Source organism: Anas acuta, chromosome 2, assembly GCF_963932015.1.
Source record: "Anas acuta chromosome 2, bAnaAcu1.1, whole genome shotgun sequence".
NCBI classification, from domain to species: domain Eukaryota; kingdom Metazoa; phylum Chordata; class Aves; order Anseriformes; family Anatidae; genus Anas; species Anas acuta.
The window spans coordinates 133183449-133198770 of record NC_088980.1 but is presented as its reverse complement, the minus strand read 5'-3'; the positions used below and the strand labels follow the sequence as shown (position 1 = coordinate 133198770).

General features: G+C 39.0%; 1 protein-coding gene across 3 annotated transcripts in view; it reads left to right on the top strand.

Moving 5' to 3' along the window:
- The window catches only part of RUNX1T1 (RUNX1 partner transcriptional co-repressor 1), a 114525-nt gene that overhangs the window by 72012 nt on the left and 27191 nt on the right, over positions 1 to 15322 (top strand). For all 3 annotated transcript variants that reach the window (XM_068672247.1, XM_068672246.1, XM_068672248.1), the window contains 4 exons: positions 4359 to 4540; positions 11599 to 11849; positions 13116 to 13201; positions 13866 to 14067. In XM_068672247.1, the coding sequence (XP_068528348.1) occupies positions 4359 to 4540; positions 11599 to 11849; positions 13116 to 13201; positions 13866 to 14067 (721 nt within the window). The remainder of the gene's footprint in view (positions 1 to 4358; positions 4541 to 11598; positions 11850 to 13115; positions 13202 to 13865; positions 14068 to 15322) is intronic.

Here is a 15322-nt window from a genome sequence, read left to right as displayed (position 1 = left end):
CAGTTGTTATTTGAGCCTGATTCTGCCATTTTTCAGCTTTTTCGGTGTAGTAAGTATTGATGGATATGAACTAAGATGAGCCCTGCTTTTTCTAGTTTTGTACCCCCTAATAAATAGCAGTTTTCTGATAAGATGGAATGTAGAAGACATGCTCAGGTACAGCAACATACCTCAAGGCTCGTTAGATACTTCAGCATTTTAAAAGATATTTATTCCCACAGCCAAAGCACCTACCAACTCTGTGGCAGGGGGAAAAAAAAAAAAAAAAGTTGTCTACTGAGCAGGGACCATATGGAAGGCTTTCTGTACTTCTTGCCGGAGCACCCGACAAATATATGTGATTTTTATATACTCAGCTATTGTAAACCAAAGCAATCTGGGACCAAATTTAGCTAAGATGAGAAGCAGGGCTTATTTGTTTGCATTACATGCTGACATGGCAATATTAATTTCTGGTACCAGAACTAGGATCTCTGCTGTGCCCTGCAAAAAAAAATAATTACCGTGGTAAGAGAGAGACTCTGTACCTAGGTTTGTCCTGAAGCCAGACCTGTTTTCTGTCTCCAGCTTTGCCACTGATCTGTCCCCTGACCCTGGGCAAGTCACTCAGACCTCCCTGAAACCTTTCACACAGTCACTGTGTATCTAGTCTGGTGCAGATTCACTATGGATGGGTAGATCTACCAAGCATTACATGGCAAAGAAGCCTATATTCATGTCATAAAAATTCTAGGAAAGGAGCTACCCTTCACCATGTGTTTTTACCGTTCCTTGTACACAGAAGTGCTGATCTATTACAGATAATAAATAGTCATTGAATTGCTTATCTATCCACCAGTTCTGGTTCAGGGAAAGATAAGATCATCTACCTGCAGGAACCTTCATTGGCTGCGAGCCTTTTGGGACTCATTTTCTGTATTTATAACAGGCAGGATTTAGTCTGTTAAATTTAAGTAGTATACTGTGTACATTTTCAGTACTGCCAACACGGTTTTTCAATAGAAGTGCTGTGCATATTTATTTAAAACATCAGTATCAATGTGTGATTTGATGATTTTGAGTTACTCTGCATTCTTTGAACAAAAATTCTTACCAATTTAAATCTTTTCTTTTTAAACTATATCTGTAAATCATTTATTTAAACTTGCAATTATAATAACTTGCATCAAAGCGTCAGTGTACTGTATTCTAATGAATCCATTTTAATTTAAATTATAATGCTGAAATATTTCTGTTGCTAAAGTTCTGAAGAAAGTAGGAACACCCAACAATGGAAGATTATTAGCTAATTACCTGGAATGAGTGCTGAAATGATAAAACAGCCTTTTGGAGCCATAGCTTCTTTTGCAGGTGTACAGATAATGTTTTGTTTGCAGGTTAGAACAGTTCATTTCAAAGTGGGAAGCGAATCTGACAGCTGGGTAAAAAAAAAGCTTACCTCTTCTAATCTGTAATTATAAAACTGACATAAGATGCTAAGACACAACCTAAATCTCGAAGGCTAGAAGGTCTGATCCAAAACAGAGTAGGATCATATTCCAGACACTGAAGTGCAAAACTGTGGGGACAGTAAACTAGTAATATGTATTTTTTATATTTTCTTTGCAGCCAGTGTTATTCTAACATATTTACCTGGCTTCTGGTTCAGAACTGGTTTGTATCTATGACATGTAAAGGTGTCCTAATCTGCAGGGACCAGCAGCAACGTTTGAAAAAATGTGCTACTGCATATTGAGAGAACTGCATCTGCTGTCAACCTGAACCCCTGCATAATCCTTTATGCCCAAGGCCATTTGGGTTTAAGAGTCTGTAGATAAGTATGCTTGAGTTACCTTGGGAGTTACCTCTTTTCTTGGTCACAGTATGGACAATGTTAATGCTTCCAGCCCCCTAAAAAGTAGTTCTTTTTGTTTTGGTTTGGTTTAAAATAAGCATTAAAATTTATATTATTTATGTATTTTGCTTTCTGATAAACTAATTAGTTTTACTGTAAGACTTGGCAAACTTTTTTTTTTTTTGTATTTATGTCTTTAGAAGACTGAAAATAGTTGTGTTGAGCTAAATGTTTTCACATACTGCTTTTCTTCAGTTTAGTTTCAGTTTAAATCTTCATCCAAAAGCTGCTTGATGCCATTGTAAACCCAGAAGTCCTCTTCTAGATTACGAGGCACATAATTCATAGATTTTTTTTATAGTAACTTTTCAGCAGTATATGTTCTGGGCACATAAAATATGTTCAGTGCACTTAGAATAGATGATAAGTTTAATTACAAATCTGCATGTTTATGGTCAAAGAGTAAGAATGAACATTGCATTAGGATGAGGAAATGAATTAACATAGATCAAGGTTTTTGCTAGCCAGTTCAAACTTTGGTTGACTCCAGGAGTATCCATGCATGAAGTATGTCTCTTTGGTTTGTGGTAGTGGATAAGGAACGCAAATGTGTTGTTTTCCTTGATTTTTCATCTTTCAAGTGGAAACTTCAAAGCATTTCTACCTCACAGAAATCCTGTGATGATGAAGTGTTCTAATTTTCCAAGAATGTACCGCTATGGAAATCCTGGGTTTGATCCTATTATTTTCTCCAGATTTTTTATTTTATTTATTTTTATTATTATTATTTTGTAAATCTATGTAAAATTATGCAAACATTTTCTGCCACATGAGGCAGTGTAGATAGTTAGATGTTGTGACTTTGATTCTCTGTGAGCTTTTAGGGAAAAACAGACAAATAAGCAAATAAAAATAAGCGAAAAGCCATGCTCACCAAAGCATTCAGTATGTTTCCCCACTATGTGGCAGCCCTGGACAAAACCAAATGAATGATAATAACAGTAGGAAGATATTTCTTTGGTAATTTTACAAAATATTTGTGTTCTATGGAGGTCTGATAAGACCTCACGTTCCCATGAGGTCCTTCTTCCCATCCTAACATGAACAACTAATTTTTTTGTTTGTTTTCTGTTGAAAGCCTTATACATACTAACCCTATACACTAACCCTATTCTGGTATTTTTATTGCACAGGGGATCTTCTCTTATGGTATAGCAACAGGTGCCTGGAGCATTTACCTTTTTTACAGTACTAGCATAGTAATCTCCCAGGCCCCTTGGCTCAAAACTTTCCAGAACATTTCCTTTTTTATGCTTGATTCCCATAGTGTTAGTTTCAGAACTCTTTGGCTTAAGAACTATTTTTCTATTTAAAAAAAAAAAAAAAGAGAGAGAGAATTTTTTTTTTCCCCTGCAGGAGTTCCTTTAAAAGCAAAGGGGATCATTAGAGTTCTTTGTCTTACATCCAGTTATTAAAGGTCATGAAATGTAGTCTCATACCTGAAATTCCCTAGGCAGTGGTCATTGTGCACTTGGCAAAGAAGAAAGGATGTCAGGGCACATCACTTTGTGGCACACATAAGTGGGTAAAAAATAACTGGGTTGTCTTAGTATCAATGTATGCTTGTGCTGCAAAGAGAGAAGTTTCCCAGGATGTGTAACTGTCTCCTCCAAGGGAAAGGACAGTTCTACAACAGTCCCAAATTTGGTGAATAATACAGCTACGTATGACCCCTGTACAGAAAAATGTGCCACCCAGGGATCAATAAGCTTTTTCAATACTCTTTGAGAATTGGTACTCTCCAGCCTGCGACCCAGCTCCCAGTGGGGTCCCTAGAAAAAAGCTAAAAATACTTCAGGCTGTGTCTGGTAAGGAGGAGGGATGTGGCCCTCCAGGTGATTACCAGGAGCTCTGGAACATGAGATTGTATTGTAGTCTTTATCTGAATGTGTGACTGCAAGCTGATGGAAAAGCTGAGGGCAATTCTGTTCTCCCCTTGGTTTTTAAAGGATGGTGACAGAGACAGCTTACAGAGCCACAGATCCTATGGTTTCTAAAGATTTCTAAGTACTAACTGGAGTCTGAATGGGAATTAATAGTGAAGAAGGTTTGCTTGTGGAAAACAAAGTGCAGCTCCATAGGAGCTCAGGTTTTGGATAGTAAGGAAGTAGATGGTAAGGAAGTAGATAGTAAGGAAGGAGATGAAATGAGCCAGAGCAGTGTTTTTTCCTCTTTCAAATATGTGGAACTCAGACCTAGTTTTCTTGCATATTTGCAGTTTTGTTTTCCATTTTTGTAAGTTAGCTCCCATCCTTTCATGCACACTTGGCACAGCCACAACTGACCCTGTAGCAAGGCTGTCTGCTGTCAGGCAGCTAACCACAGCAAACCTCATGCAGGACTCATGTAACAGGTTCATCCCACAGCGTGTTTCCCACTGATTTATAATTTTTCTGCTTTATCCTTGTTGAAACTGCATGTGAGCCACCCGGCCACCCCTGTAATGTGTGCACCACTCTTGCAGGCCAATCTGCCCCTGCTGCAGCGGGAGCTGCTGCACTGTGCAAGGCTAGCCAAGCAGAACCCAGCCCAGTACCTCGCCCAGCACGAACAGCTGCTTCTGGATGCCAGCACCACCTCACCTGTTGACTCCTCAGAGCTGCTTCTCGATGTGAACGAAAACGGGAAGAGGCGAACTCCAGACAGGTGAGAATGGCTGCGACTTTCGCACTCCGGGTAGAAGCGTCTGGCGGATCCAGCATGCTGAGCCTTGCCAGCAAGGGGTGGGCACCTGGGGAGTGTTGGGCCGGCATGTGCAGTGCCAGGACAGGAGGCACTGGGCACAAACGGTGCCTCAGAAGGCTCCCCCTGAGCACCAGGAGCACTTCCATGCTGTGTGGGTGATGGAGCCCTGGCACAGGCTGCCCAGAGGCTGTGGGGTCTCCTCCCTGGAGCCCTTCAGAAGCTGCCTGGACGTGGTGCTGGGCACCCTGCTCTGGGTGTCCCTGCTTGGACATGGGTGGCACCAGGTGGCCTCCAGAGGGTTCTGCCAGCCTCGGACACTCTGGGAGTCTGTGTCCTTGGTATAGGTCTTTCCTTTATGACAGCTGTGCAGTAGCCAAACTACCTTCGTGTACTGGTGTACGTATGTATTTATATGCACACACTGACTCATGCAGCAAAATCACTTGAGAACACAACATCGCCATATTTACATTGCAATAATATTGACCAGACAGTTCCACACTAACCATTTTGGTTCGTAATATAACTGTGAAGCGTAAAGTAAATAATTCCATACATAACTCCTTTGTATTTAAGGTTTTGTTGGATAAATAGTAAATATGGGGAAGGTGGCTAGGCACTCATATTGGGAAGTTTAAGGCATGTTCCAGAGTGTAGTCAGGGATTTGATTCCTTCTGCTATACCATGTTTTATGCGCAGCATAAGGATATGTTTAACATTTGTTCCAAACAGGAGAAATGTTCAGTGAAATCTGTTGTATTGTTGAGCTGAGAAAGAGTCTGTGCAGAAACAGTGAGTGAGTGCTTGTGTGTACAGTAGCTTCAGGGATATGGAACAATTCTTTTTCTTTTTTCTTTTTTTTTTTTCCTTATTCAAGTAAAAGTTCTCTGTTTAGTATTACAAGAAAATGAATATTGTGGTTGTTTATTTTCAACTGTCTTCCTCTGATAGTGTTAGAAAGTCAGTTAGCATATAAATCTTACATTTTGGAGGCCCAAACATTGAATTTACTCTTAGTTTTGTTTGCCACAGATTCTATAGTGTAAAAAACTTTTATAATGCTGTTCTGCCAAATACCACTACCTGCATGTACAAGGCATTGCAGATGTCCCAGTTATCCTTTAAATGAGTAAGGTGAAGATTTGCATGGTCAAGAAGGATTGCAGTTTTATATACATGAAGTTTTTGGGTAGAGACAGGCCATCATAACACAAAGCATATAGGTAAAACAAAGTCTGAAGGCTCGGAAGACTGATAGAGGAAAATTTTGATGTCAAGTGTTGGAACATATATGAATGGAGATAGTCATGATAGCAAGGCTAAATCTTGAAAATGTGTGTGTAGTAAAACTTAAAGGAATTCATAGCCATACGTGAACAGTAAGATTTAAAGTAACTTAGCCATTAAATAAAAGAAAATGTCAAAGTATTTGAAATTGATATGCTTTAGATGTTGTTTCAGGGAAATCCCTATGAGCCAGCAAGAATATAAAGATACCAGCAGAGAAGCCCTTCTCTTTTTTCACCAGTTTTTCCTGATGGCTAAGCTGAACTGAAGCAGCCATTGGTGTTACACAAACTTCCTAGCTGAATCTAAAAAAGAGGATTAGTTTTTAAACATTTTCCATGTAGTCTCTTACTTCAAGCAAAGAGATAACATTTCCAAAGCAGAAATTTAGCTCCCTGGGGCAGTTCTGCTGCATATCCTCAGTCTTTGCAGAGTAGTGTACCAAACATCTGTGCACTGCAGGGAATAAAGGACTCTTAAAATCTAGTGAATCTTGTGAATAACTTAAATATCAGCATGATGTAGTCCAGTGTCAGTAGCAGACATGGTGTTTTGCCTACAAATAGATAGACACGTTGAATTATCTCCTAAGCCCATGAGGCTTGGCAGAGAGTACTGAGGAGAGGAGGGACGTGCCTTCCTGATAGCCTTACCTTACTTGTTTGCTGTTAACAGCAGTATTACTTGCTTCTCCCATATGACCATAAAGTGAAAATAAGCAATAAAGCCTTTCCTTTGTTTTTCTTCATTAGCATTCAGTAATCATACTCACCCCCTTTGAGTCCCAGTTTGACAGTGCTGAGTTTCATTTGTTTTGTAGTAAGTGCTGTCTCACCTATGTTGTGTGTGGGAGAGATGGATGGTGAAGACTGGTCAGGGAAGTTTGCAGTGAAAAGGCTCCATTAGAGCAGAAAGGGCTTGAGGAGTAGACCACAAGGGGATCAGCAAATCAGGAGAATATTGAATTTTAAAGTATTTTAATTACAACTCAGTCCTAGACCTAGGGGTATTTAAGTCTGTTTTACAGATTTTGTTCTCTATGTTAAAAATGTGCTTTTGAAACTCTGTCCTTGAGGACATGCCTTTGCCTTTACATCAGAGGTCTCTCTCAGACTCCTTCCAGCTCAGGGGGTCTCCAGTTCCTCTCCACGTAGTAGTGCAGCTTTTAGGGCACGCTGTGGGAGAAATACAGAGAGTAAGCTTTGGGAAGTTACACATGGGTGGGAGTGCATTGGGTGGTGGGACTTGCACGCTGTGCTGTTGGATGTCCACCATCTCTTTGGTGTGAGCTGCTGAAACGATTAGCCGGTAGCTTCTGTTGATGCTCACTTGAAATTAGGCTCCTTAATTCTGATGAAGTGGCATTTCAGAGAGATGCACGTTTCTTTTTTTGACCCTCAGGTTCTTTGACTGTCGTCCGAAAAGAGATGGAAGGACTGCCCAATTCATCTATTGGAATGGTTCCTTGAGCTTAAATATATATATATATATATATATATATATATGTAAATATATATATATATATTTACAGTATCAAACAGCCCCATCCATGGTTAAATGTGCCTGGATCTCTGTTGTCCATGATTAAAGCTATACAAAACAAATATGAAGATCATGCTGTAGTTTTGGCTAAATCAAGTTCAGTGGCATTGTTTTGTGCACTCAAGAACATTTGTACTGCATATCTAATGAAAAGAACAGGATCCTGTTGGGAAGATTCTTAAATTTACTTGATGGGAGTTTGCATACCTTTAAATTTGAGTAATGTAAGTGAACAAACCACAAAAAACTGTCCTCATAGTCAGAACATGCATAGAGTATGGAAACCAAATACTTGTCTGGCTTTATACTAATTAAGCTAATAATTATTTTAATTGTTTACACAGAAGTAGGAGGAAACATCTGGAAATATGTATACCTTTTGTTTAGATGTCTAAGTAGATTTCAAATACACTAATAAAAATACAGTGGAAGGTATTAGGCATCTTTTAAGAGGAGGGATTGCTACAACTCTGTTGCTAAAATATGGAAAAAAAAAAAAGTCTGAAAGGCAAGTTCTTTCCAGGGGAGCTAGATGAATTTGGAACGATTTTGTTTGGAGATGTGCTTCTCACTAAAGTAAATTGTGGTATCTTTTTCACTTCCCATGGGAAATGGGATGTGTGTGTATATACGCTGTATATAAAGTATATTTAATATATGTATATAATATATAGATTTGTGTGCATATATATATTAGATATACACATGTGTATACTAGAAATATACACACACATCCGTCCATATTTACATTTTTCTTTCAAGCACAGATAACTACATAGTGTTGACTTGAATAGAGGTAAAATATATTAAGGGATTAGGTGAAGGAAGTGGAGTGAGTGTGTTGCAGATAAATACATGTGCCTCTTGATTTCTTTTTCTTATAGAAAATGCATCTACATGCAGTAATTCTTTCTGCTTATGGTTTCATAACCTTTTTTGCATACGCGTTTTCCAGTTCTAGTTATTTATCTGCCTATCCAAATCTACTGTATGTGGGGTTTTATAGAGCAATCTGACAGCAGAGCTTCGTGTTTTACTGAATGTTTTCTTGGTGCATATGGTCTGACACGGATGAGCAGCCACGGTGAGATTTTGGAGTCTATTAAACTAGCTCATTAAAAAGATCAATCTGTTTCTGTAATAACACTGGGAACCATCAGTCACTGCAAGAGAGAAAAACTGACACCTGAGGAGACAACACATTTTAGTAATTTGTTCATGACATGTCATGAACAAAGTGTTCGCTATATTTTGTTTACAACTTTTGGAGTTTACATTCTATGCTAGTAAAGCAAAGGAACTTGGACCAATATGAGTTTTTATTTTGGTGAATGAATGCTTAGTTATAAATAACATTTTAAATACATTAACTGCAAAAGAGTTTTTGCTGAGTAGCCATCCTTTGAGGTTGCTAGAAAAGATTCTATGGCAGAGGAGCATGTCATATAATGGTTCTACATTTATGACAGCTACCTATAAAGTAGGTATAAGATATTTTAAGGAAAAAAAAAATCTAAAAAAAATCTCTACTTTTGAGTGAGAAGAAAATCAAAGTGGTTGTGATTGTTTCGTGCCTTTAAAAAGTGATGTTGTAGTTGCTGTACCATTGGCACCGCTGACAGTGAATTCATGTAGAAGGTACCTTGGCACATGGACCAACTAAAATAACTCTGTTAAGCAAATAGTTTTTTTTGAAGAAGCTCCTCCACATCTCAACAAGGTGTGAAGGATAGTCACAGCAGTTACAGCTATGCTCCTTCTAAACTATGTGCCATATTGAGGAGTTTTAAAAAACTTTTCTTAATGGTTAACAAGACAATATTTATCTCTTCCATAACACGAAACTATAAACAAAACCAGTACTTTTTCCAACAAAACATTATCAATATGCTGGCATATTGTCCAAGCTAATGCTGTGCATTTCATTTAAGTTAGTTAAGTACAGAACATTCCTAGAAAACACACAGAAGTATCTGTACAGTAAGGTGCAAATATGAACATTTATATGAAAATATGTGGTTTTGCCATCTAACTATAGTGCAGAAAAGCAAAATTAGATTTCCTTAGATTGTTTTCCTACTTGCTACACTTTTAAATTTGCTTTTTCTACACTGAGCTATCAAAAAAGGCCAATTAATAATTCACAGTTTCTGCTTTTTTTCCCAATCTGTGTTAGTGACGATTCTAAACCTAACAAACAGAACTTTGACAAATGGATTGCTTGGCTTGTGCATACAGGAAAGTCCGTATTTTGCTTGCGTAGTATTTTTACAATTGAAAGACCTGGATATTGAGCTTGAGTTTCTGCAAAGAAAACACACACCAGCAACTAAATAGAAAAATTGTCTTGGAGGGATGTCAAAAACATCACTACCTATTGAGAGTTATTGCAAGCAGTTCCATCATGCCAAGAGTCATTAAAAATATATCATGGTCCTCAGCTTTTCCTGATTAGGAGTTTTCACAGCCACCCTGCATTTGTTTTGGAACAAGGTATATATTCTGCTTTAACAAAGTATATCTTTTATATCTCTGCCCAAAATTAGAACAGCTGTCCTGCTGTATTGGTGAAAGCTTTTTCCCTCTTTGCCAAGTTCAGGTATAATATGTATACCTGCTGCTTCTCTGGCATTAGTGATTGTGGTGAGGGACCTGGAAAATCTCCTTACTCCTTCTGAAAACAGTGCAACCCATCTTTTCATTTCCTGCTGGTAATTGCTAGATCTTACTTTGATCCTCTCTCCCAGTGGATATTGGCAAAGATTTGTTTTTTCCCTTCCTCTCATTGAGATTAAAGGAGAACCTACTGAGAGGCAACAATTAATACATCGAGTGTTTCTCCAGAGATAGTCCCTCAAGGTTGGTTGGTTTGGGGGAGGGGTTCACTGAAGGGCATTTGGGTTTCTTTTCCTGCTTAACAGCAGGCAAACAAGAAAATTAGATCAAATTGACATTCCTGTCAAAATGACAGAAAAAGGCTTTTTACTATTAGGAAGATATATTATGCCATCCATAAATAATGGAGCAGAAAGTTCTCTTTAAGAAAGGCTAGAATATGTCAGATATTTAATAAAGGTTTTTGGAGGGAGGGACTCGAGCTCAACAGTTTGACATAGCCTTTCTGTTCAAAGCTGATTTTGTAAGTTTTGTTTATTGCAGTGATAAAAACAGCTATACTTTGGTGAAATGAGCTTTTCTAAAATGAGGTGTGAACCCTAGAATGAACTCTAGTCTTTCTTTATACTTTGTTTTAATAGAAAATTATTTCAGTGTGGGTTCCAGGTTGTCACTTTAATAGGCAGAGGTGCAAGACAGAGGTGTTGGAAATAGCAGATTGTGATTAGAATTAACAAGAATCTCTAATGCAAAAAACTGCCATTCTCCCTGGTAGCTCTCTAGAGTTGCCTGAGCATAAAAACGTTGTCTGAGAGTAATGGAGTGGGGAAATCTTGAATGTTATTGTGGACTTGAGTCTAACCACATCTTCCTACAAAATTAATGACAGGCACAGCACCTCTGACTGAAATAACCAAGTTGGTGCAAAAAATCTCTGAGGAATTATGCATTATCTGAAGTTATTCTTGCTCTAAGCCTCTGTGCAACACTGATCTAGGAAGCTGCTGTTAATGTGGTATTCCACTTCTTGATAGGAACTCATCCTGGCATTAAGAATAGCTGAGGTTCAGCATACTGAAAATGCTACCTTAAGACTGCGTGATGTCCTCTTTTTTTCCTTTTTTTTTTTTTTTTTTTAATAGAGAGAGGGAACAAAGCACATTTATTTAGCTGAAAAAAGTCCCCTGACCACCATATCCTATAGCACTATTGAAAGTGGGAATTGCTTGGCTTCTATGTATTGGCGGATTGCTGCAGCTGTGTGATTCTGTGTATACCCACCTGATCACCGTGTGATTCCAGTAAATGCTTCTCTCTCTCCAGCTCAACTCTTCAAGCTGTTCCATCTGCAGGATGACTCTGCTAGTTATTCTCAAGTTACGGAGACGGTTAGACAAGGTGTATGTCCATTGCATATTTGGAGTAAGCAGTGTTACAACATGTTCTGCACCACTCATTTGGAGAGCTAAAGAACAAGCTCTAGATCCTAAAGTTTCCCATGTAGGTGGGCATGCATGTTCCTAGGCAGATCTTCTCACAAAGTGAATTAAAGTTCCTTTGCTTTATTTTTCAGAACCAAAGAAAATGGCTTTGACAGAGAGCCTTTGCACTCAGAGCATCCAAGCAAGCGGCCCTGCACTATTAGCCCAGGCCAGCGGTACAGTCCAAATAATGGCTTATCTTATCAGCCCAATGGTCTGCCTCATCCCACCCCACCTCCACCTCAACATTATCGTTTGGATGATATGGCCATTGCCCACCACTACAGGGACTCATACAGACACCCCAACCACAGGGACCTCAGGGACAGAAACAGACCTATGGGTAAGGCATGTTGATTTTCTGCATTGTTTTTTGATTTTTTTTTTTCTCATGTAACTATTATGTGTTTTGTACATATTGTTTGTTTGTTTGTTTTCTGGTAAAATATACCTGCCCTTCAGAGGTAACCTTTATAACTGTCAGTCTAGCTGCTCCTGATGATTTTATTGCAGATTTACATTTGTAAAAGTGGACTGAACTGTGCCTTTACTACACTCTAAAGCAAGACTCAGAAGGAGAAGGAACCCCTGCTCTCACAGCTTCATAGATGACATGGACACGCAGGTGTCTGGCAGGCAAGGATAGGTAGAGCATCTTATTTTTCTTCTAATGCCACATTTGTGGCAGTAACAAAATTAGTACAGCTTGCTTTCTTTGTAAATTAGAGGGAAGTTATTAGCCTTTGGAAAAATGTTTCCTATGTGACACCTCAAGTGTGCATTGTGTCATGGGGATGTCTGCAGAGGATGCATACAGCAGAAGCACCACACCCTGTGCAGGACCGTGCTGGCAGCACACATTTCTTTATGGGAATGTCTGATGCTCTTGGATTTGCCTGGCTTGCTTTACATCTGCACATACTATTCTTGCTTCTTTTAAACAATTCTTCAATAAAAGAAGAACATTTACAAATACTCAGCATCTGTATAGAGGAAGCTAAACAAGAAGCAAGTGTCAGTTCCTCTGAGTGTTGATAATAAATACTGACTTGGTTCTATCATGTTGTCAGCTGCTGTGATGTATGTGCTGCATTTTAACCACATGTTGTTTAAAACATCTGTGAAGGGATGAACCCTTAATGATGTTCTGTTGACATGGTAGTAATTACTGCATTTAGTGAAATAACATTAAGTTTATACTAATATTTTTTCAACTTTCTGAAGTACAGCTAGTATTTGAGAGAGTTACCAAATAATTGTCTTGCTGACTTCAGGTAGCTCAAATTAAAAATTATACATTATTGTATAGATAAAAAAGAGTTATGTTCATATTTGAGAGGTCATCTTGCAACCTACAGAACTTGCAGAACTGAAGACAGTACATTGAGTAAACAGTAGCATCTAGTGTGGGGAAAATTGCTAAAGAGAACTTAGAGCATAGTTTTTAAGTAACCATTTATTTTTATGGTGGCATCCTTATACTAGACCAGGTAATGTATGGTATGTATGTAGTCATATGTCCAATGGGCTCTTCTTTCATTTTTTTTTTTTTTTTTCTTCCCCTAGAGGACACCCAACACTGTAAACATGATTTGCTCCTTTTTGGCAGGGTTGCATGGCACACGTCAAGAAGAAATGATTGATCACAGGCTAACAGACAGAGAATGGGCAGAAGAGTGGAAACACCTTGACCATGTAAGGGCTAAATGCACTCATGTATAATTGTCTAAAAGGAGTTCTATAAGACAGGGATTTAAACTTTTTCTTTTAAAAAAAATCTGAATTCCAGTACAAGTTTTGAAAACACTGGTGATTAAATATGGGGCCTTGGTGTACCCTGTCAGGTAGCTCATATTATTAGGCCGTGCTGTTCAAACATATATTGCAGTATCCTAATTATTACAGACTGCCAAATGGGGAATGGACTCCGCTCTATAAACACTAGATCTGGGTCATATGACCACTTGGCCTTGGAACTAGTTAATTGGATTTTATTAGCTCTTACATTTCCAGATATCAGTTCTGGACCAGATCTCCTGGCCTTTGTAGTGCCATGCGATACTGGTAGTAGGATACAGTCCTTTCAGTCTTCTCCTCCACTCCTTCTCCCTTTTTTCCAGAAATGTGTATCTGTGTAGATATGGAAGCCTACACCTTTAAGATCATCAGTTAAACAGGAAGGGATCATTATTCTTAACTCAAGACTAGAATTTTTCAGCTGTAGTTGAAAGAACGGGGAGAGACACCTACATTCTTAAAACCCATGTACTCAGCAAAAGAATGTTTTGGTTATTTTAATGTCAGTTTATGAATAAAATGATCTTTTTCATTTCTCTGCTCCATCCACTGCTGTGACTAGCTGTTAAATTGTATAATGGACATGGTGGAAAAAACTAGGCGATCTCTCACTGTACTACGGCGATGTCAAGAAGCAGACCGTGAGGAGCTTAATTACTGGATACGACGGTACAGTGATGCAGAAGATTTAAAAAAAGGCGGTAACAGCAGCAGTAGTCATTCCAGACAGCAGAGTCCAGTGAATCCAGATCCAGTCACACTAGGTACAGTATGCTTGTTAAAATTGTTCACTGGTCTTGTTTCAGCTCAGCAAAGTGTTAGACAAAGCTTGTATTCGTTCTTCTGACTCTTCTCTAGTACTGATTAAATATTCCTCTATGCTACCTACTGAATTATTACTATATTACTACATAGTAATATATACTATTATGCTCTAATATAACCATATCTGAATTAAATATATGTAGTGGTTTAACCCAGCCGGCAGCTAAACACCACACAGCCATTTGCTCACCCTCCCCCCTTCCTCTCTGGGATGGGGGAGAGAAACGGGAAAGTAAAGCCTGTGAGTTGAGATAAAGACTGTTTGTTAAGACAGGAAAATAATAACAACAATATTAATAACAACAATGATGATAATAGTACTACTACTAATAATGTGTACAAACAAGTGATGCACAACGCAATTGCTCACCACCCACTGACCAATGCCCAGCCTAACCCCAAGCAGTCCAGCCCCCTCCCCTGGCTAGCCACCCCTATATATTGTTTAGCATGACATCAGATGGTATAGAATACCCCTTTGGCTAGTTTGGGTCACCTGTCCTGGGTCTGTCCCCTTCCAGCTCTTACTGCACCCCTAGCCTGACCGTTGGCAGGACAGAGCAAGAAGCTGAGACATCCTTGGCTTGGTGTAAGCACTGCTCTGCAACAATTAAAACATCGGGGTGTTATCAGCACTCTTCTCATCCTAAGCCAAAAAATAGCATTCTACCAGCTACTAGGAAGAAAATTAACTCTGTCCTAACTGAAACCAGGACAATATAACACACCCTAATAGTCTTATTTACATGTGAAATGGCTAGGGTTTGGTTGTAAGATTTGATAATTTGCTTTCCATTCAGAAATGTCTGAGGGTGGTTGAGCAGGAGGACAGCCTGTTGTGTAGGGGTGGCAGGGCAGTGAGAAGTGCACTAACTCTCTGTCCAGCCTCCCTCCCTCCCTTGCCTACTTGATGAAGGAAATCTATAGGTGTTTCTTGATTGTTAGCATTGTGAAAACAAGGGCTTTAACCTTGTGAGATCAAATGATTTAAATGGGAAGTTGTCTTTTCTAAGGAGATGAAGGGGGGGAGATGTAAAGATAAGGGCATTTCTTGGCTGTACTTGGTTTCCATATAAGAAAGAAATAGCAACATCTGCAATGCCCACAACTGGACACAGGCAATTCTCTGTGTCTACTGCTGCAGCTCATGCAGTGATGTTCAGGATAGTTTGGGTACTGCTTGCGTTCCAGTTA